General features: G+C 38.3%; 1 protein-coding gene across 5 annotated transcripts in view; it reads right to left on the minus strand.

Moving 5' to 3' along the window:
* The window catches only part of CAPRIN1 (cell cycle associated protein 1), a 42,086-nt gene that overhangs the window by 16,109 nt on the left and 5,085 nt on the right, over window positions 1–20,892 (minus strand). For 4 of the 5 annotated variants that reach the window (XR_008465865.1, XM_054197697.1, XM_054197698.1 and 1 more), the window contains 9 exons: window positions 14,990–15,052; window positions 13,088–13,174; window positions 10,520–10,758; window positions 10,320–10,402; window positions 8,215–8,352; window positions 6,756–6,808; window positions 6,583–6,669; window positions 1,390–1,545; window positions 429–537 (listed from right to left, as the gene is read on the minus strand). Coding sequence is in view for 4 of the 5 variants with exons in the window: in XM_054197697.1 (XP_054053672.1) it covers window positions 429–537; window positions 1,390–1,545; window positions 6,583–6,669; window positions 6,756–6,808; window positions 8,215–8,352; window positions 10,320–10,402; window positions 10,520–10,758; window positions 13,088–13,174; window positions 14,990–15,052 (1,015 nt within the window). In the remaining variant the exon portion in view is untranslated. The remainder of the gene's footprint in view (window positions 1–428; window positions 538–1,389; window positions 1,546–6,582; window positions 6,670–6,755; window positions 6,809–8,214; window positions 8,353–10,319; window positions 10,403–10,519; window positions 10,759–13,087; window positions 13,175–14,989; window positions 15,053–20,892) is intronic. The other variant, XM_054197699.1, reaches the window with a different exon arrangement.

Consider the following 20,892-nt stretch of genomic DNA (forward strand, 5'->3'; position numbering starts at 1 on the left):
GAACAGCATCACCATCTTATCCAACTCAGTTATTTGAGAGCTCATCATCGTGAAGATGATTATGCCTTTGGCATGGCAAAGCTATACTCAAAATACCAATTACTATTTCCATGCAAAGTACGTTTTTTTCTAGTTGTCCAAAATAATCCAGCGATTTCCATAAGGCTAAGCAAAACTATTTTGTTCATTTAAAAAAAAAGTTTAAAACATTCCACACTTGCAAGCAAAATGTAGAAGCAAGTGAGAATCTGAAGTCTACAAATAGTATGCTTCAAAAGTACAATCACATTTCTGAGAAAAACACGCTTTAACTGCGCGGTATTATTACTTGTGATGATCTCTTTACTATGTAGCAGTAACTGAAGCATTTCTAATAGCTGACTTGCAGACTTTCCCAATATTTATGTTTAGGATTTACCATTACAAACCTGGAGGGCAAACCATTTGTGGCATGTCCAAATTCTGTGCTGGATTCATGGGCTGCGCAGACACAATGGCAGGATCGAGTGTTTGGTTCTCAAACTCCAGCATAGAGTCCTGGGAAAAAAATAAAAATAAGAGCAAATCCAACTTACTGCATTTTAAAAATATTAACATTCAGAGTGCAGAAATTACCAGGTTACAATAAAGAAAGCTTAGTCCAGTTACACAATTTCTGGTTTTACCACACAGTTTAAGTCAATGAAGATGCTAAAAATTCCAAAATGTATTTATCACAATAAAAATTCAGTCCATGTACACAAATTACAGCTTATCTGACAAAAAGATAACTGGAGGGAGATTTCAATAGCCTGATAGAATAGGCAGTGATCTACTCTTTGTTCTTTATCCTAAATTAACACTTTGTAGGGAGAAACAAAAAAAGGAACATAAAAAGTGTATGCCTCATTTGTTGCCAAGCTGTCTACTCTTTTCTTTGCAGAGGAAGAGGAGAGGCTTTTTCTGAGGTATTCCATTATGTCCCAATGCATTTCTAGTTGGATCTAACTTTAGAGATTAAAGAGAACCTTCAAGAAGCAACTAAAAAATATATTCTCTTCACGTGTTGTAGAATTTTTTCACAACACAAAATTTAGAACTAGCTTACAGAAGGGATATTTTACATCTGGTCTCACTTAAACAGAATACACGCTACGGCACCCCATGATGCCCAACCTTCTGCCTTCTCTGTGGATTTAGTACAAACAAGGACTGAAAAGCTAAATAACATTCTCATTGTACTTTGACTTTGGATGAGATCTTGCCACACAGCACTATACTGTTTGCAAGACCACTGTATTTTCCAAATAAGTTACAGCAGACTCTTTAAATCGTGACTAACATCCAAAAAGCGTTATTTTGTGTTTCTTTGACTCTAGCTTCACAGTACCATGGTGGGTTCCATCATACCTGCATGAAGTTATATGGGCCCTGCATCTGCGCCATAAGGTCCTGTACTCGCTGTCTTCTAACAAGAGGATCTGCCTGAGCCACAGTAGTGAGCGTGTGAGGTTCAGGAACCGGAGGAGATGTAGCTTGTGTCTGTTGCTGCAGCGAGTTTACAACCTAATAAGAAACAAGCAACCGACTGAAATTTCAGCTTAAGATAGCACCGCACAGAAGTGACTCAATATTTCTTGAAATTTATGGCTATTGCCTAATTCATTATGGTCACAATTACTATAATATTCTTGAAGAAAAATACCACATCCTCCCAGTCAGGCCAGTACTGGTGCTGGCCAGGTACTGACCCGAGCACTTCACAGGATGAGAAAGTTTAGAGACTGTGCTCTATTTTCTTTCTATCTATTCTATTCCCCATCAAGAACAGCACCAACAAAAATTGGTTCAGTATTATGGGGACTTTTTTAGAGCAGGATTTGAGACAGCAATTTATCAACATTTGCAAATTTAAAGAAAGTTAGGGAAAGGTAAGTTTCAGAAATAAGCACACATGAAGAACAATTCTTCTCTCATACCTTTTCAGTAATGTAAGTAGAGTCAGAATTTTTGTCTTTCCTAAGACTTCTAAAGTCTAAATTTTCATAGCCATGTCTAGACCCAAGGTCTCAAGTGTTATCCTAGCTAACTGATTTATGGTCTCAGAGAACAGCAGGCAGCATTGCGGGATGGGAAGATTGCAGAGAGCACTGTGGGGGGACACCAGAAGCCCAGAAGCAGAAGCACAACTTACAGCAGGCAAGAAAGCTCAGATTTACTAGACATATTCCAATACGGTGCATATAAACAAAGGTACAGACAGCAACATGCTTTCCAATACCACCTTATCAAAGACAGCAGAGCAACCAGGAAAGCTGAACATGAGCATCTAAGAACAACCATCAACAAGGAGCTTGAAAACAGATCGTTACAAGGACACCTGACCTGCACAAAGTAGCACTTCCGCAGTCCTAACCGGTTTTGCTCTTTAGGCCACTCCCTTAATACAGAAGTGCCATTTTCAATTTGCATTCATGTCAACAACTGTCCTTTAATGAGAAGATAACTGTCAGTAACTTGTCTATCGCTTCTCTATTCCCAGGAGCTTTTCATCATTAATAATCTTCCAGATAAACATGTAAGCCTTAAACTTACAGTTGCACAGGATATAAGTGTTATTAATTATTATTATAAATTAATGCACCTGAAAGTTCAAAATATTTAAATAAAATATCTGGTTTCTTATTAAAACTGCAGAACAGAGTTTTGTACAGCTGTCATCACAAGTGCCAAAACAGTCTCTTTTGGACCAGTTCTATAATCATATGTCTGAATTTCCAACTTTAACTCCCTCTATCCACCCTCAAAGCCTTTAAATTTTTTTTCAAACTTCTCAAAGAAACCAACAGCACTTCCCAGGATGCCTACTCTTTCCTCAGATATACAAACATTGTCTGTGTGTGACATTCCACACATGCAATTGCCTCACAAACTCCAATGACTCTTTCCTTGACCTAATGCCGAGCTATCTCGAACAGAAAATTAAATAATATTTTAAAAAATTAAAATCTCTAAACAAAACTAAAAGCCGATCACAACCTACATTCCTCTTCAAGATTCCCTTCAGATCCAGATCTCCACTATGAGCAATCCAAGGGGAAGTAATGCGACAACTCCCATGGGAGTACGCTCTAAGGCTGTCCACACTGGCAAACCACCACAACTGCTCTGCTGTATTACACAGTCCACAAACTCCAAATTATGGCCTGTTTCCAAATTAAGAGTGAATTCCTTGTGAGTGGAAAAAACATCTTTTTGAAAATGTCATCAGGAGCGCATATACAGAGCTCTCGCACATTACAAAGCTGTAAAATGAAAGTAAAGAAAAAAGGCAAGCCGGATGACTAGGTGAAACTTGAGAGGTAAAACCAGCAGCTGCTCGTCTCCTGCACAACCATTATCAAAAATGTTCTCAATTATTTGAGTACTATTGCTCAACTTCGGAAGTCCAAGTCATTCTTAACAATTCAGTATCTTCAAGAAAAAACAAGCTGACGGAATAAGCAAGAACACAGAACAGGGACAAAATTTTATCAAACGTTTTCCTTTTTCACAAATAGTACGGTACTAACTTCAGATGGTGCTTAGCATTTTACGTTATCTTTTTCAAACCTCTTTTTTTTTTTTTTAGTGCCAAAAGGAACTGCTTGGGGCCTATTCCTTTCCTCTTATTATCACTACCAGGTACTTAGACCTATTATAATCATAGCAGCATGAAACTACTAAAAAAATAAAATATATTCAAGTTCTGCATATTAAGTTTCCAATGAACAGGCTCTAGTTCTAAAGTTAACAGCTAACAGCCTGCTGCATGAAAAAGGTACAGAGACTACTTAAATATAAGAATCATTATTCAGAAAGCAAATTATTACCCAACTACATCTCCATTCGTCTTGGGGGCATAGCAGCAAGGTGGAATTCTTTCTTTTTCTGCAGAATAGCAGAAATTGCACGCTCCCCTTCTGCCACCCTGCCTCCTGCCACTCGACCTCTGCCCAGACACAGTCAGAGAACAACAGGGTTGAGAAGGCCAGGGGGCAAAGGAGGAGGAAAGAAGAAGTGAGACCACAAACCAACCAGAATGTTGTCAGTCTGGCAGTCACAGAACAGATTTTCCAGTTCTACAAAAAATACGCACACATTCATCCAACCAAAGTTCCATAATCTAAGACAGAGAACTGTCTATACAAGCAGGTTCAGTTTCAGGCACTTATTACAAAGGAAGCAGTTAAAAAAAAAAAAAAATCAAACAAACAAACCTCAACAACAAGCAGAAGCCACCCAAACCCAGATCAACAACAACAAAAAAATGACCCCACAAACAAAATCTCCACTATTACCAATAAAAGACATCTTCACCAAAATTAAAACATCATATAATTGAAATGCAAATACAATTCTGAGAATTCACAAGCAAATTCTTCAGTTTAAAGAAATGTCATTGTGAGACACCATCATTTCTCAAACTATAAACATACCATACCCACAAATCTTGAATGTATCACATCTACTCAACCATTACTGAAAAAGAGAGGAGTTTGTGATATCCTTCCTCTTCATAAACAATTAGGGAAATTCTTCTGCATAAATATTCTCTTTCAGAATACCACCAGCTTCCAAAAAGAACAGCTGTCATTTGCAGCTCTCACTCTGCTAATGCCACAACTACCTTGAGCTGTATAGAGCCTTTGTGCCCACATGTATCATCACATTCCCTAAGGATAACTCAGTTGCATTCCCACGAGAAATGGGCTTTTGGTGCCTGCAAGAATAATTTCAAAGACCGTTATTCTCTATTTCCCCTTTTTGTGCTAAATCTGAGAAAATAAGGTTCTTAATTATGAAGATGCAGTCTTCAAATCGCTTATCTGTACATAGTCCAAAAAACTGAGACCAAAGTATATATAATTTGTATTGGTTTACAAAAACAAAGCTGATATAATGCGGATTTAGCTGACTAGTAGAGATGTGTGGAAAATCAGGAGTTTCTGAAATTCGTCTGATACAAAACTACAACCTGAATTCTTTTACCATACCAGTACAGTTACTGCATATTATTATTATTCCCATGAAGAAGCATGTGAGTTTTCAACTGTGCAATACAGTCTTACAGTTTAAGAGCAGAGGGAAGCACACCAGGCTTCAATCATTAAGGCCATTTCCTATACTCTCATGTCTTCATCCACATTACTTACATTAAAAACCGCAGAGAACTGAACCTCTAGGCTACTCTGGACTCTTGGTATAAACACAGATTTAATTTGGGTAAATTTCAAGATGCCAATCAAGAATTAAAATACTGTGCCTTGTAAGAATATCCCAATCAAGCATGACTTTAATCTGGGTGGTTTTGGAGGGTTTCTTAGGGGTTTTTTTGTTTGTTTGTTTTTGGTTTTTTTTTTTTTTTTTTTTTTTTTTTTTTTTAAGAGATTTCTTAGATTGCATTTGATAGCAATGATATTTTAAGGTTTTTTAAATGAGAATGGAATACTATGACAAGGTACTACCAAAATCATTCCTGTACATGGGAAAAGTTGTCTCGTGAGTTACAGGAGCCTCACACCCACCCTAAGTATTATTATATCTCTTAGTTGTCTTCAACACCGTAAGACACAAATTTCAGCTGGACTGAACGTAAAAATTGGGCGAATTAGATAATCATATCAAAATGGCTCCTCTCTTTTTCACCACTTGAATACACGATGAACATTTACTGCACTCCCACACTTAAAAGAGCCTGAAGACATCAAGGAAGAGAGTCTAAAAGACTGACCATCTGTAATTTTCTGCTACAGAAGGCTAAAGCGAATCAAAAATGAAGCTGCTAGAAGATGCTGCTCATACCTGTTCCTAAGAGATGGGATAGAACCCAAGTTCCAACATATCAAACATCTGAATGACTCCATGCGACTTGTCGTTTCCCGTACGTGCAGAACACAATTTAAAGTATAATAAAATGGACTTGTACATGTAGTTAAGCCTAGAGTCTAAATTGCTAAACTGGGAACAGATCCCAACAGCAACGTACCACAAACATCACAAGCAAACAGCCACTCAACTGCAAAGTAGTAACAAGTTAAACACTTGAAGAACTATAGCTCTTGAAAGCAGAGACGTACAGGCAGGCGTATTTTAACATCAAATTATGTGCATGTGCAATTTGGAGTAGATATTAGTTGAGATACTAATTTTCAGCTCCCTCTCCATGGAACCACGCAACGAAACGCAGAACTAGCCATGCTGTCAGCAGCTGTGTAGATAAACTTAAGTTCTACATTTGCAGCAAAGTCCTCTTAAAAAAAAAAAAAAAAAAAAGCCTTCACAAAGAAGCCTCTTTCAGCCTAAGACTTAAGTCCCATTTTCCCAAGCAAGCCACTACTGAACAAAGCAAGTTCTCCACAAACTTAGCCAGACTGCGCAGCTTCTATTTTAGATACTCCTGAGCTAAATATATAATTGAAGACTGCATAGTGAGTCCAAACCTACTTAAATATATGTATTTTTATATATATTGGGGGAGAAGGGATGCAATACTAAAACCTATGAGCTGTGAGTCAGCGGAAACAGGGATTGCAATTTTACCTGCAATACACAAGATCTTACCTCAACCGTTTCAACTGTCCACTCATCTACCTGTTCCTTCTCACTACTGCTGAACTGAGTCTCTGCCATGAATTGTCTGTTTACATACTAAAATAAAAATAAGAAAGGGTATGAAAGTAAAAGTAAGTGGCATTAAAGCTATACAAAATGACAATCTTTCCAGTGAATAATACCTCAGTTGATTCAACTTCAGTTGGTTCAGTAAATTCTTCCGCTGGATCAGGTTCTGTAAGAAAAATATATCATTTATGTGAAAAAAACAAAGCAAACCAAACATCATGTAACAGACCTGGAAGATACAAAGTTAGATGAAAAAATCCCCTCCTAAAACCGTGGAATTTTCAAGAAGTGTGATGCATGTTTGCGGTCGTTATTTATCAAAAACGTTTACTTTAAAAACATGTTATAGACTACTACTACACAGGAAGTACAGCTAGGTATAAGAATGAACTGACAGGCTTTTACTCCTGAGTGACATTAATACCTAATATTAGAAGCTTGCTACTTGTTAGGGCATGTGTCGCCTTCTCAGACATCTTCAAGGGGATGGGAATTTGATTAGATCTGAAATTCGAGCCTCAATATTGCTTACTTGTACAGTTAAGTATCTGCTGGGTGCAGAAACAAACCCAATGCTACAAGGTAGATGAAGAAACTCACGTCTCAGAATTAAGAAAATAGTAACAATGGGATATTACAGAGAATTAAGGAATAACAAGGATTTTCAGAGTTTTGAAATAAAATTTTTTAAAAAATTTCATATTAAATTCTTGCTTTGAAGAGTTATGTTTAATTACCCTAAATTTCAATTTTTTCCACAACATATTCAAAAGGGAAAAAACATCATGAACCTTTTCTTCAAGGTTGGTACCACATTCTCAGTTTCTTAAGTATATAAGCACACTCCTTGCTTCAAAAACTCTTCCCTTATGACAAAGGATTAAGCTGGTGGAAAGACTGAAAAGTGGAAAAGCCTCAGGCAACCAGAACTTTAATCTTCTATCATTTTAATACTACAGACAAACAAAATTTTGTTTATAAATCATAATGAGAAGTTCTGCAGGAAAAACAAAATCGGAAAAAGATGATTTTCATTTGCATAAACCTGCTTCTAAATAATTTCATTGTTAGCCTGGGTTCTTATTTCAGCAAGTGACATACCAGACAAACAAATGCTGGAAGATGCGTTCAAAACCAAGTACTACTAAGCGACTTTGTTCGTTCATTCAGCTGATGCTCCGCAGCAGAAAAGTTAAGTCTTTCCTTGCACATGATGGAAGAAATTTATGATGTGATGTTTAGAAAGGATCACGGTCTCTCAAAAGTAGCTGGCAAGAGTCAGCCTTACAGAACGCTTCCTGGAAAACAGCTCTGCCTCTCCCTCCCCATGGCTCAGAGCAGGGCTCAATGAATGTCTGACTGCCCCTATATATGTTGCCTGACCAGATGTATAACCAATTATCAAGAAATTACATTTCTACTCGAAACACCAGCACACCTAAAGAATTCAGAGACAAGTGGTTTTTGCACTTAAAACTGCATTTGTAATTTAATCATTCCGATGAATCCAAAGAGACAAGACAGTACAACACTAACAAACATGCCAGTCACAGGGGATCTTCATACTCTTACCAGCTTCTGCTACAGTGTCTTCTACTGCAGGTGCGGGTGCTGCCTCTTCTTCCTCACATAATCCATTCTGATGGTTATGGGTGCTATCGAAGTAACTAGTTTGAAGAATACGTTCAACAATCTCCTTTAGTGCTTTATCTAGGAAAACGGAAGAAGTTAAAGATTAACAGTAATTCAATCCTAATAATCTTTTCCTTCCTTCCCAAAGATCCCACATAAATTTTATTACCCTTTTGCTAGGAAGATGTTGCTGGCCCAAGCTAGTCCATGGACACTACTGTTACAGGATTTCTTCTGTCTTACTAGGTAATATTAAATAAATCAATAAATAATCCACTTATGTTCAGAAAAATCTGAAGGGTAAGGAGAATCTTAGGAGAATGTAATACTCTTCAGAAGATTTGTGAAACTTCAAAGTGAGGTAAAGTTTATGAACTTCATTACCGTACTTTTATTCCTGTTATTTCAAAAATACCCAATTGCTTAGTTTTCAGTTTGTAAAGTTTTATACACTCGCTAAAGTTTTAACTGTAACTGATTTATTTGTAATTTCCTAGTTAAAGAAAATCCTCACTGTATGGCAATTTCTTATGAAACTACTGTGAGTACAAACACATTTATACAGGTAATTCAAGAAGGTTCTTTCCCCCAGGTGAAGTGGCTCAGAACAGCCTTTGTAAGCGAAACAAGCACAAGCCTGCACTCAGTGCCTCAGATGAATGCTGCGGTGTCTTAACACAAAACAAATCAGCCACATTGGCACGGCAGCATTTCTGACTGTCCTGGCCAACAAAAACCAAAACAGACTCAAAATGGAAGATTCACAATGCAGGTCTGGCATGCATAATCACCGTATGAATCAATATGCACACACGAGCACAGAAATACAATAACATTCATCCCTATTATAAGACAAAGCAAACCAGCAACGGCTGCCAGTGACATCACTAAAAGCTCATCCTGAGATCCAGATACAATATCCAGCACAACTTCATCCAGAAAGAAAATGACTAGGTCTCCAAGCGTACATTAGCTCTCTCCCAAAAACTATCCCCATACCTCCTCCTTCCTCCACCTCTTCAAAAAAGTACGTGGCCCATCCTTTGAGCTCTCACAAAGATCTAACATCACCATCACTTCAGACTTGAGTTCTCGCAGAACAAATATTAATTTAAAAAAATACCAACCTGGTACATCCTCACAAGATTTCATTTCAACAATATAAACAATTTGAAGTTTCTGATTCTACCACTAATAAGCAAAATCGTACAATTAAGGCCACAGTATCTTACAAACTCCTGTGTATCACTCCTTAACAAAGCAGGTTAGATAACTATTGCAATACTATCATTTCACTTTCTATGAATAGAAGACAAAAAAGTCTTTCAACAGCTCAGTACTACTCTAATATAATAAGGATAATTGAAAATTTTTTAAGAGGGGGAAAGCTGTTAGCCATTTTACCTACGAAAAGGTATACTATTGCCTAAAACTTTTGTATTAATTTCCAATTAAGAGACTTCAAAATTCCCCAAATTACAAAAACCACAACTGCTTAGCAGAGACATTTTCTTAAGGTGTAACGTTAGAAGGTATGTGTTTGTGAAAATTCACATTTCTGCAAGAAAGCAGTCCATCTGCATGATCACACCCTGATTTACAGAGTTTATCAATCAAATGCGGCAAAACCAGGATGCTTTTTGCAGGAGACAAGGGTAAACAGAACGTCACGCTAAATATGACCTAGTACATAAACCAGCATGGCCTTATTATTGACAAAGCTCCTTGTTCACACACACATTTCCAGAAAACAAAGCATTGCTACTAAGCACCACCAGCAGCAGAATACTGCTGAAACAGCAGGAACAGACCAAGCTAAAATACTGAGTAACGCTGCATCAGGAAAAAAAAAAAAAAAATACACCACACAGTAAGCTCACACTTCAGTAAGGCACTCTGTTACAGTACAGCTAATGTCTGAAAAAAAGTACCTGCTCTAAAAACTCAGAAAGTTAATTAACTGCCAAAATTCTCTTCTATCAGACACTGTATTTTAGTTCAAGCAAGTTCAGTGCACTATCTCTTAATACAGAGACTATACTTACAGGTTGTTCCACAAACTGGTTTCTCCTTCCCTTCCAGTAAGTCCCACAGGTGAACAGATGCTTGCTCATACTGCTCATTCAACCTTAAAAAAAATAATTAGTAAGGGTTAATTTCTTACCAAGCCTTTAAATTACCACAGTACAAATATGTCCTTAACTGACTGACAATTATAAAGAAAAGTACTTTACTGCAAGCCTACCTCATGTTCATGTCTCGTTCGGGGTAAACTAGCTTGTAAAACTCATCCAGCATTGTCAGTTCCTCCTCTGTCAGTACTGGCACTCCATTTGATCCTTGTTTCAAGTCGTTGCGCACTTCGTCATCACCCAACTTGTCCAAAATAAACTGTAGCTCTAGCACAGTCTTTAAACGCTTCTGCTCAGCTTCTTCTCTCATCAGTTGCTCCCTGCGAGCTGTCTTTTTAATTGTTTTCTGGATCTGTTTAAAATGAAAAGAAATTTTAAATTGCTTGAACTTAGATTCTGTAGTGAACTCAGGGGAAAAAAGATAGATTTGAAATGTCTTTTATTGATGAGATGGATGTTGGTGTTGAACTGTCACTTATCAATCTATTATTACAGCAGAATAACCCATGAAATTTGAAGAATACGCAGTCAAAACCCTGCAAAGTAAGACAAACTTTAAAATCAATACCACAAATCATGTTCTTATTTGAAGCCTGTACTTCATGACTTAGAGAAGCAGTTAAGTAGCTACAGTTACTATGTCTAAAGCTTCAGACACAAATGTGCCATTTCGAATACGGTCAGCTTGCTATTATCTGCTTCCTTTATGAATTATTGTGTAAACTCTTAAAGTGATTTTGATCTAGGTGAAAGTGCATAAATGTAAAAAATTAACTACCTTTTAAACATTATGGCTCTTTACAACTCCTGGCTTCCATAATTCAAGGGGGACTTACAGCAATTAGAAAAGGTCTACAGAGGAGGGCAAATCATATGATTAAGGGGATAGAACAGTTGCCTTCCGAGCAGAGCCTAAGGCTTGGGTTCTTCAGTTTGGAGGAGTAAGGGATATCCAGTAAGGGTGGCCTTTCATAAAGGCCACAAAGGCCAGCAGATAACATGAACAGAGTGGTTATTCACCATATCCTGTGATAGCAGGAGGCATTCATTGAAACTAGTAGGAAATCAGCTTAAAACAGATAACCAAAACAAAAGTACTCTTGTTTCTTACACACCCTGGAAGAGAACTCACAGAATATTTTGCAATGAAAGGCTGGGGAGATAGACAGTATGTTTGAGGGGGAATGGATGACAGATAATCATCAGCCTTGTACTCTACACAGGGCCTTCTACAACTGCTGTCATAACGCTGGTCTAAACCTACAGGATGTTTCTTCCATTCTTATTTTTAATCCAAGCATCTAGCACCCAAAATTCAGCTTGCTCACTTTCTAACTATACAAATCCTTAATCATTTTTTTCAGAAAAATTAACATGTTACAGCAACTTTCTCCATCTGAAGCATCTAAACTTTATTTTTTTTTTTTAAATCAAAGACATATCTTAACATAACTGTGTGATTACTAACTCCAGTCACAAAAAATTGCTACCAAGTTTGAAAGCAGAGCACCAATTTGTCACTCCTGGATTCACTCGATTCTTTTAGCAGTCAGCTGACTGGGGAAATATTTCAGGACAAACTCGTTCAAAGAAAGTTCTTCATTACTAATATTCCATAAACATACATGGAATCTGATGCAAGAAAAGCAAAGGAATACCTTGGCTTAGAAGCCTAGAAACTTACAGCCACACAGAATGTGAAAAGCAGTTTATAATGTGAGGATGCTGATGCCCTTCAAATTATCACATAGTCTGTTCACAAACTTAATACACTATTTAGACCAGTCTGCTGCACTAACATCAACTACACAATGAATTCTACCAATGTTGCTACTCTTTCCAAACTCATTAACTCTAACTTTATTACTGCATTTACAATCTTCCAGTCCTGTAGAATGGGTTACGCTTTCAGTTTGCCCCAGAATTAATTCTTCCTTGCAATGATACTGCAGAGGTCTAAAGTGCCTCTTTTTGTTTGCAGCTCTTGGCACAAGGAACAAAGCAAAGCTGCTTATATAAGCGGAACTGTCTATTACAGTTTTAGAACTTATTCTTGATTCCACTGTTATTTTACATCCTTGATAAAACACCAACCCAAAAGATTACCTGGTATTACTAGTATTTAGTTAACATATCCTTTATGAAAATAGTATTAATCTTGTCCCACACTGCAGTTTCAGACTGTATTTGCAATTAAAAAGACAGAAAGAATCTTGAAAAATGAACCACAATGTTTTCAGTTGCTGAGACTTGATATCCTATGGCAATACTAAGAACTGAAAACCCTCAGCCACTTGCCAAAGAAGCAGGACTGTGAAATCTCCATTTTCCTTTAAGAAAGTTTTACTATTGGCAGTAAGTGGCTGATTATAATGTTGCATGACAAGCCTGTTTTGCCACCACACTGTTTTCAACAGTTGTGTTTTGTCAGAAAGTTACATTATTTTTGTTCCCATACATTTATGCAGTCCATCAGAAAAATATTTTAGATATAGTCTTCAGAAAACCTGACACGAACTAGTACACAGAGCAAAAGAGACAAACATACAAGACATCATGAGCATTTCATCTCTGTAAATAGAGGCGACCACTGCATCTAGTATTACCTAAAGACAGTTCAAAGCCTAAGTGTTTGGTATTGCAGTCAATAGCCCACATTGCACCACTTGCTCTTTACTTACATCTTGGCTCAGAGCCATAAAACTCCTCTGCAGTTCTTTAGCAAATTCCAGATTATTTGTCACTTCCTGGTATTTTGACACCGCATCCTTAAAAAAAGAAAACACAAAAGTAAACCATCACAAATAGAACAAAATACATACTTCCAACAAAAAAGTTCCCACATTTTCAGTTCCTAAGCGAGACACAGCATCCCTGAATGGGACTGCCTGTAACAATGTAAGTCAAATTTTGATTTTCACTGGCCAAAATACTGAAAAGACTTCTAGTTTAATGCTTGGCTTTAGCCAGTTTCTGACAAAAACTAACTGGCAGGCCAGGGGAACGGGGGAGAAGAGTAATCTGGCAACTCAAAACTGCTCAAGAGAGAAATGTGTGAGAATTGATGCACTGTTACCTTGACTCAGAGCCCAAAATCAAAATGCTACACAGACCATAATGTTCCCTTCTCCAGAAATCTGTATCATTTGCTATTTTCTTAAATCTAATATTCTGATTTGCACCAAAGTAATCCAAACTCCTTAACCCAACTTTGCAGTACTGAGAAATTACTGAGTCAGCACAGGGGAAAAAAAAAAACAGCTGAGACATTTACACTCCTGCTGTGACAAAATTAATAATGGATATGTTCTTGGTAAGAACAATTGAACCAAAGATAAGGTAAGGTCCTACTTTTCTTTGAAAAGCAAGGAACATGAACTGTATGTGCTTTTTTTTTCCCCTTAAGGATTTCTGTTTGTAATATAGCTGAGATACACATATACACTGGATGATCTACAAAATTCATCATTCTTAGATGATATGTAGAAGCAAAAGACAGAAGTGATGGTAACAAATACTTCTGGTATTTCTCCAACCAAAAAAGATTTTATCTTTATGAAGTGTGGTAGTCAAGCTGTGGTCTTCATAAAACTAAATTCCTAAGTTCCCTCCTCAATATGAGATTTCAATTCTCTTCCTCACTCAAATAGAAAACGTCTCATGGTTTATTTTCAAAATATGCCATTAAAAAACAAAAAACTACAAATCAGTGATATTTCAGTTTTTGGCTGTCACAGAAGAACCAGAGAGAAGCCTAGACAGATGAAAAGACCACATGGACCAAGGGAAGCAGCTAATTCTGTTAACTGTCAACAGCTGCAATAGTTGCTTTTGCTTCTTTTCCTTCACTCTTTTCAATGTTAAAAATCATCATCAAAATGTTGTTGATTACTGAGCATCTGGTAATCTAAGTATCATTATGCATGTTTGCACCATACAACTGAATTTAATTTGGTACTTGCTTTACATTTACTACAACTGGAAAACTGCTGTTGAGTCAGGCTCTACAATAACCTACTTGAAGCACCAGCCCAAACAAGGAGAGAGGCAGCATCCATCCAGTAAGCCCAGCTTATCTAGAGCGCCACATCTGCTGCACTGACAGCTGTGATATACACATGGATGCAGCTTATTTTCAGAGCCCTTCAAAACTTGGTCTAAGCTACATCTCTAACTAGACCGCACAGTATTTACAAGCTACCAAGTGACTAAGCTCCTGAAGATCTCCCTGGGCACATTTTCTGCAAAGAGAAGGATGATGTCCAGAGAACCTCTAAGGTATCATTTAGCACTTTCAACAGTCCTAGGTTATAACACGTGCCAGTTTTCACCACAGCTTATTTACAACCTAACCTCAACATACATAAAGCATTACAACACATTCATCCTACCCATTCCTTCAGTTTCTGATTAACAGAAAAATTGAGGTGTTCTAGGTAAAAAAAACTGAGGCCAAGCCAGAGCTCAGAAAAATCTAGCTTTTAACAAGGGGAAAGAGGAAGTGAAATTCATCCCTTCCTTCCCCACAAAGATCACAAAACAATTTAACAGAGATCTGGTTAGTATTTTTTTTTTCATTTTACCAGTTGATCTTGATTCAGACGTTCTCCTTTGTTCATTCGTTCCTGGTAATCATCAAGTTTGCTCTGAAAAGAAAGAAAAATGCTGTTATGAGGAGCCAAAATCAGGTTACTGCTTTTTTCTACTTGTGCTAACAAAATTAGGTACTGTAATATTACAGTCAACACGGACTCTAATACATTACACAAGCATGTGACTTATGTGGAAATAGCACCCAAGAAAATTTGTCTTCTAGGTTAAAAAAAAGTAAATATTTCCCTAAGAGACAAATATTTTAATGTTATTTGGCTACTACAATACATCTTCACAACCAGTCTTAATTTCAGAGGAAATATACATTCCCCTTAATGGGGAGAGTGCTCTCAATGCACATTTCCTTCAGTCCAAACAATAGAGCTGAACTCAGAACTGAGTCAGAGCTTATTTCTACTGTACCACTACAATACCAAAAACATGACTGCAAAAAAACACTGTCAATGCTAATAAGATTCAGAACTGTAATTCTTTGTACTTGCATCAGTTGAGATAGTTTTAAAGAATTTAAAACAGTTTCTAATCCTTTGTGCAAGAATGCCCACCAACACAATACATATTAATAGCTCTAAAATATTTTTGTTCAAGAGCATTAAGATTTCTCTTTCATGGAGAGAACCTGAAAAAGGAATCATTAGGTTAATTTTCAGCAGGAATGGTCCTCTAATCTGCTTAAATGCAAAACCACACAAAACACTGACATTAGCCAAAAGCAGGCAAAACATGCATGCCAGAAGCGACAAAGAACCTACAGGTTAAGTAAAAAGTCTGTAAGAATAATATAACTATTAAGCTCTAAGCTTTCACCGTTTCTGTATTATCACATATGCTTGTATTTTTTATGAAATCTACCTTGGTCTTATTAAAAAAGCCATTAAAATGAGTCCCTAACAATTATCTTCCCAATCTCAATCTAGCACAACAACATGAAAAGGAAAGCAAACAGAAAGACTCAATTAATTTTGAACGTAAAATAATTAAAGCCCTGATGCAACCACTGTTCCAGAGTTTATAGTTGCCACAGAACGACGGGGGGGTTTGCTGGTGGTGGGTTTTGGGGGTTTTTTTACTACTTCTGTTTCAGGACATTTCAGTTAAAATATTTTACTGATATTTTTCTAGCTAATTCAACTTCTATGCTCAATTTCAGGCCTTCTGGAAAGATCAGAGTCTGTAAGACAGTTTAACAAGAAAGCTTCTCTTACAAAGTATTTGACGCCCAGTATCACTTACTGGAACACGTAATCACCCTTATGAGACTTGGTCCTTTTGATGTCAGATGCACCAACACTATTTCTTTGACAATCCTACAGGTTAGATTTAACATTTAACTACTTCATATTTCAGTGTATCAGAGGCAGTAATGGCCTAGGAGAAGTCAAAGAAGAACTTCCTGAGCTCCAAAAATATATTACTGGGAATTTCATGCTGGGGAAGGACACTAGCAGAGTAACGGTTGTCAAATGCAGCGGCCACAGTTGGCACTACATAAAAAAAAAAAATACACCTGAAAAGCATTTGGCATATTGGAAACCTACTACAACAGGAAATAAAGTCATTTTACTCCTATACATACGTACTTTAGAATAGATGAGGACGTGGTTGGACAATCACAAAAGTAGTTTTCGTGATTTAAGAGGTCACAGCTGAGCTGTGAAGTCTAAAAGGGAGGGTAAAGAGCTCAAACACTGCAGTGCCCCAGTGCGAAGCCAGCCAGGTTAACTGGAGCCTCCGCTGCTTAAGGTACTTTAAATCCTACAATGAACTGGCTTTGCAGACAAAGAAATTTTTAAAAGTTCCTGCTTGCTCAAGCCACTTACTCCCATGCTGCAGATTACAATTCCCTTGGTCACACTGATGCAATTGTTTGTGAGGCCGCGCAGTAATGCTAATATGGGACAGTTTAAACAGTGCCTACAAAAATGCATTTTAAAAAAACCCACCGATTTCTGTGATGCCATTTCCAACACAAACCCGTAAACAATAACATCAATAAACCAAACGGGACAGAACATCAAATCCTAGGAGAACACTACTTAGATCAACTTTGTTGAAGAAACATGTATTGCAAAATTATGCTGCAAAACACTCACATAATCCATTTTGGTGACTAAGGGCATAAGGGAGGGAAGAGACAAAAATATCCCAAATAACTACAACTATTTCTGCATAATTTTTCCATTCAGCCTTACTTCACCATGGTTGTTATCTTCAGATTAAGCATATTGCAATAATATATTCAAACAGCGAATAAGTTTTTCTTAAATGGTCAAATATTCTTAGGTCTAATGTAAATGCTTTGCTCATTTTTATTCAGCAATTTATCAACTAAAAACCAATGGGTAGTATGTCTAACCGTTAGGAATAGAAGAAAAGTTACTTCTCACTTTTTGTTCCTTAGTAACATTCATATCAGAAAGGTGGAAGCAGAAGAAAGAAACCCCTTTCAGCTGCAATGCAGAGGACAAGCACATGTGTATTTAGTTACATGCTATCACAAAGATTCCAAATGCCAAGCAAGCATTTTCCTATCATCCCAAAGACACTGTAAAATCCAAATGCTGCATTAGACAAAAATATTAAGGAAGCAAAATGCTTTCTTTTCAATCTGTACCGTCAACTTGCAGCAATCTAAGAGCAGCATTGGTGCTGTAAAATAACTGCAGTAAAATTCCTGCTTAGCAACCTACTGCAGTGTCTGCAAGAGGTAAAGATCTTAATTTTACCCGCCCTTACACAGCTTCATCCTCACTCATCATGGATCTACATCTTGAAGTATAAAAGCCAGGCCAGCAGAAAAAAACATGCAATAATCAAGTGGCAAAGCGAGCACACAAATTGTCTATTAAACAGCTCATGAGTCAGCAGACCCCAGCTCTGCAGACAGCAAGCCACCGTGCTTCAGCTCTTTTTCCACCAAGACACCTGAAGTATTTTGGAGTTCCCTAAGAGAAAAGCACTATACATAGGCTACCGGGGGGAAACAGGGAGAAGGCCGCATTGTTCATTGCTTAAATATGCCCATGATTTTATTTTGATAGGAATACGAAATCGAGTTACTTTATGGTAACAGATACCTTCCCCTCACACTCAAGTTCTCATTACCGTCTCTGAATTGCCTCAAAAACACCATCCCAAAGTGAAAAAAAACGCAGTTACATGACACTAGCTTCAAAAACAATACCGGTTTTAAAATGCCTGACCACTCAGCTGTGCTGTTACAGTAATTTACAGTGCTGTGCTATAAACTAGACCACTGGAATGATCTGATTAAAAATAACCCTTAAAAAAAGGGGGCCAGGAGCAGGAGGGAGGCGCTATATTTAACCACATAATTTCAATGGTATGTTTTATACCAGTTACGGAGGCACAAGTGTATATGACAAGCCACAAGGCGGAAGGGGAGTCGGTAACCTCTTCAACCAGCTGGAGTAAACATTTTGTACTGCACACTTCACTACAAGCAAAGAAAAGATGGAGGAGACTACCGCAAGTCTGTTTTCTGAGATCTTTCAAAAAACACGTTATCTTTTTAACAGCATTAAGCAATTAAGATAATCCAAAATTTAAAATAGCTCCATTATACGCTTCCCGCTGAAGCAAAAGAAAAGCCAAGCTAGAAAACAGAAGTTTATTAACCTGTTTAACATTTGTACATTGTAATTTATTCACCCTCCATCATCTCCACGCTCATTCATCAGTTCAATTTCTCAGCAAAGATTGCACAGAAATCACTAAAAAATAAAAATAAAAAAAAAAAAAAACCAAAACCCACCAGTCTTCCCATTTCCTCAGAAAAACAGGCAGAAAAAAAATATCAAAAAGGTAAAACACTTAAACAGGAATGAAACATGGATGTTCAGAACATCTCAAAAAAACCTCACAGCTTTCATGTTCACTGTCAGGGTTCACTTCCTCTCATATCTACATACCTAACAGAAGTCCCAAGAAGCTGTTTCAGTCCTGAGTTATAACCAAGAACACGTAACGAAGCATTTACATCAATACTCTAGAACACAAAACACTTAGAGGTCTTCTGTTTAAGCTGAATTAATTTTTAAAATAACAACTGTAAATATTCTTGCGGGTTTTTCCCCTAAAGTCTGTCAGTTTGACAGTTTAGAAAAAAATACCTTTCTTAGTTTTTAAGCAGGTGATAAAGACATACCGATTCTGAGACTACAGTCTCACGACCATCTTGCCCCAGAGGACACTGATCACAAAGGGGTATTCTCCTGCTCCCCACATGCCAGCAGGGGCAGCCATATGGCCAGGCTGACAGCTGGGGCAGGGGCCTGATCCCACCAAACACTCAGCCACAGGGATACGGGACCCACTCCTTCCCAAAGAAACGCAGAATCCACGGGTGTGTGCAACCTTCACAGTGTACACCTTTTAAACTCAGATGCATCAACTACAGAGAAAAAAACTGCTTCTTCCATAACCTGGACTAAATTAAGCCACAGATGAGTGTAACTCCTAAAAGTTTTGGTGGCTGCATATGTGTTCTCTTTCCAAATCGCCATACAGTATTTCCTATAGACACTATGAATCTACAGGTAAGTTGACTACACAGAGAGACCTAGATTTTGTTCTACTCATCATTAACATTCAAAGTGAGTTACTTTCTCAACAGCAAGTGAATTCTAGAACATAAACTGGGTTCTCCCAACACATTCTGCAAATCTTTCTCTTCTGAAAGAAGAAAAGCATCAACCAAACATCAAAACAGCATCTGAAAAAACTTAAATAACTAGATCTTTCACAGCTCGTAGGAGTCATCACGTATCTAGTTATATGAGAAATAATCCCTATGCTACATAAAAGTCAAAAACAAAACAGAGCAAGATGAAGCCAGAATCACAGAATTGGACAGTTGGAAGGGACCTCTGGAGATCACCCAGTCCAACCCCCTGCCAGAAAAGGGTCACCTAGAGCAGGCTGCACAGGAACGTGTCCAGGTGGGTTTGGAATGTCTCCAGAGACGGAGACTCCACCACCTCTCTGGGCAGCCTGTGCCAGGGCTCTGCCACCCTCACAGCAAAGAAGTTCCTCCTCCTGTTGAGATGGAACTTCCTATGGTCAAGTTTGTGCCCATTACCTCTTGTCCTGTCCCTGGGCACCACTGAGAAGAGCCTGGCCCCATCCTCCTGGCACCCCCCTTTCAGTATTTATTAAGTGTTGACAAGATCCCCCCTCAGCCGTCTTTTTTCCAGGCTGAAGAGACCCAAATCCCTCAGCCTTTCCTCATAAGAGAGGTGTTCCAGTCCCCTCATCTTGGCAGCCCTTTGCTGCACCCTCTCCAGCAGTTCCCTGTCCTCCTTGAGCCAGGGAGCCCAGAACTGGACACAGTACTCCAGGGGCGGCCTCACCCGGGGCAGAGCAGGGGGGGAGGACGCCCTCCCTTGACCTGCCGGCCACACTCTTCTTGATGCGCCCCAGGATGCCATTGGCCTTCTTGGCCGCAAGGGCCCATTGCTGGCTCATGGTCACGCTGTTGTCCACCAGGACTCCCAGGTCCCTTCCCACCGAGCTGCTCCCCAGCAGGTCACCCCTAACCTGTCCTGGTGCGGGGGGTTATTCCTCCCCAGGTGCAGCACCCTACACTTGCCCCTGTTGAATTTCATAAGGTTCCTCTCTGCCCAAGTTTCCAATCTGTCCAGGTCTCTCTGTATGGTGGCACAGCCTTCCGGTGTGTCAGCCACCCCCCCCCAGCTTTGTGTCATTGGCAAACTTGCTGAGGGCGCACTCTATCCAGTCATTGATGAATATATTGAAAGTACCAAACACCAATAACGTGACAGATAAACCTGCTTGGTTTTTAAGATACAAAGCTTGGTTATACAAAACTGCTATCAAAAGAGCTTTTAAA

This window comes from Rissa tridactyla, chromosome 4, assembly GCF_028500815.1.
Source record: "Rissa tridactyla isolate bRisTri1 chromosome 4, bRisTri1.patW.cur.20221130, whole genome shotgun sequence".
Lineage (NCBI taxonomy): Eukaryota > Metazoa > Chordata > Aves > Charadriiformes > Laridae > Rissa > Rissa tridactyla.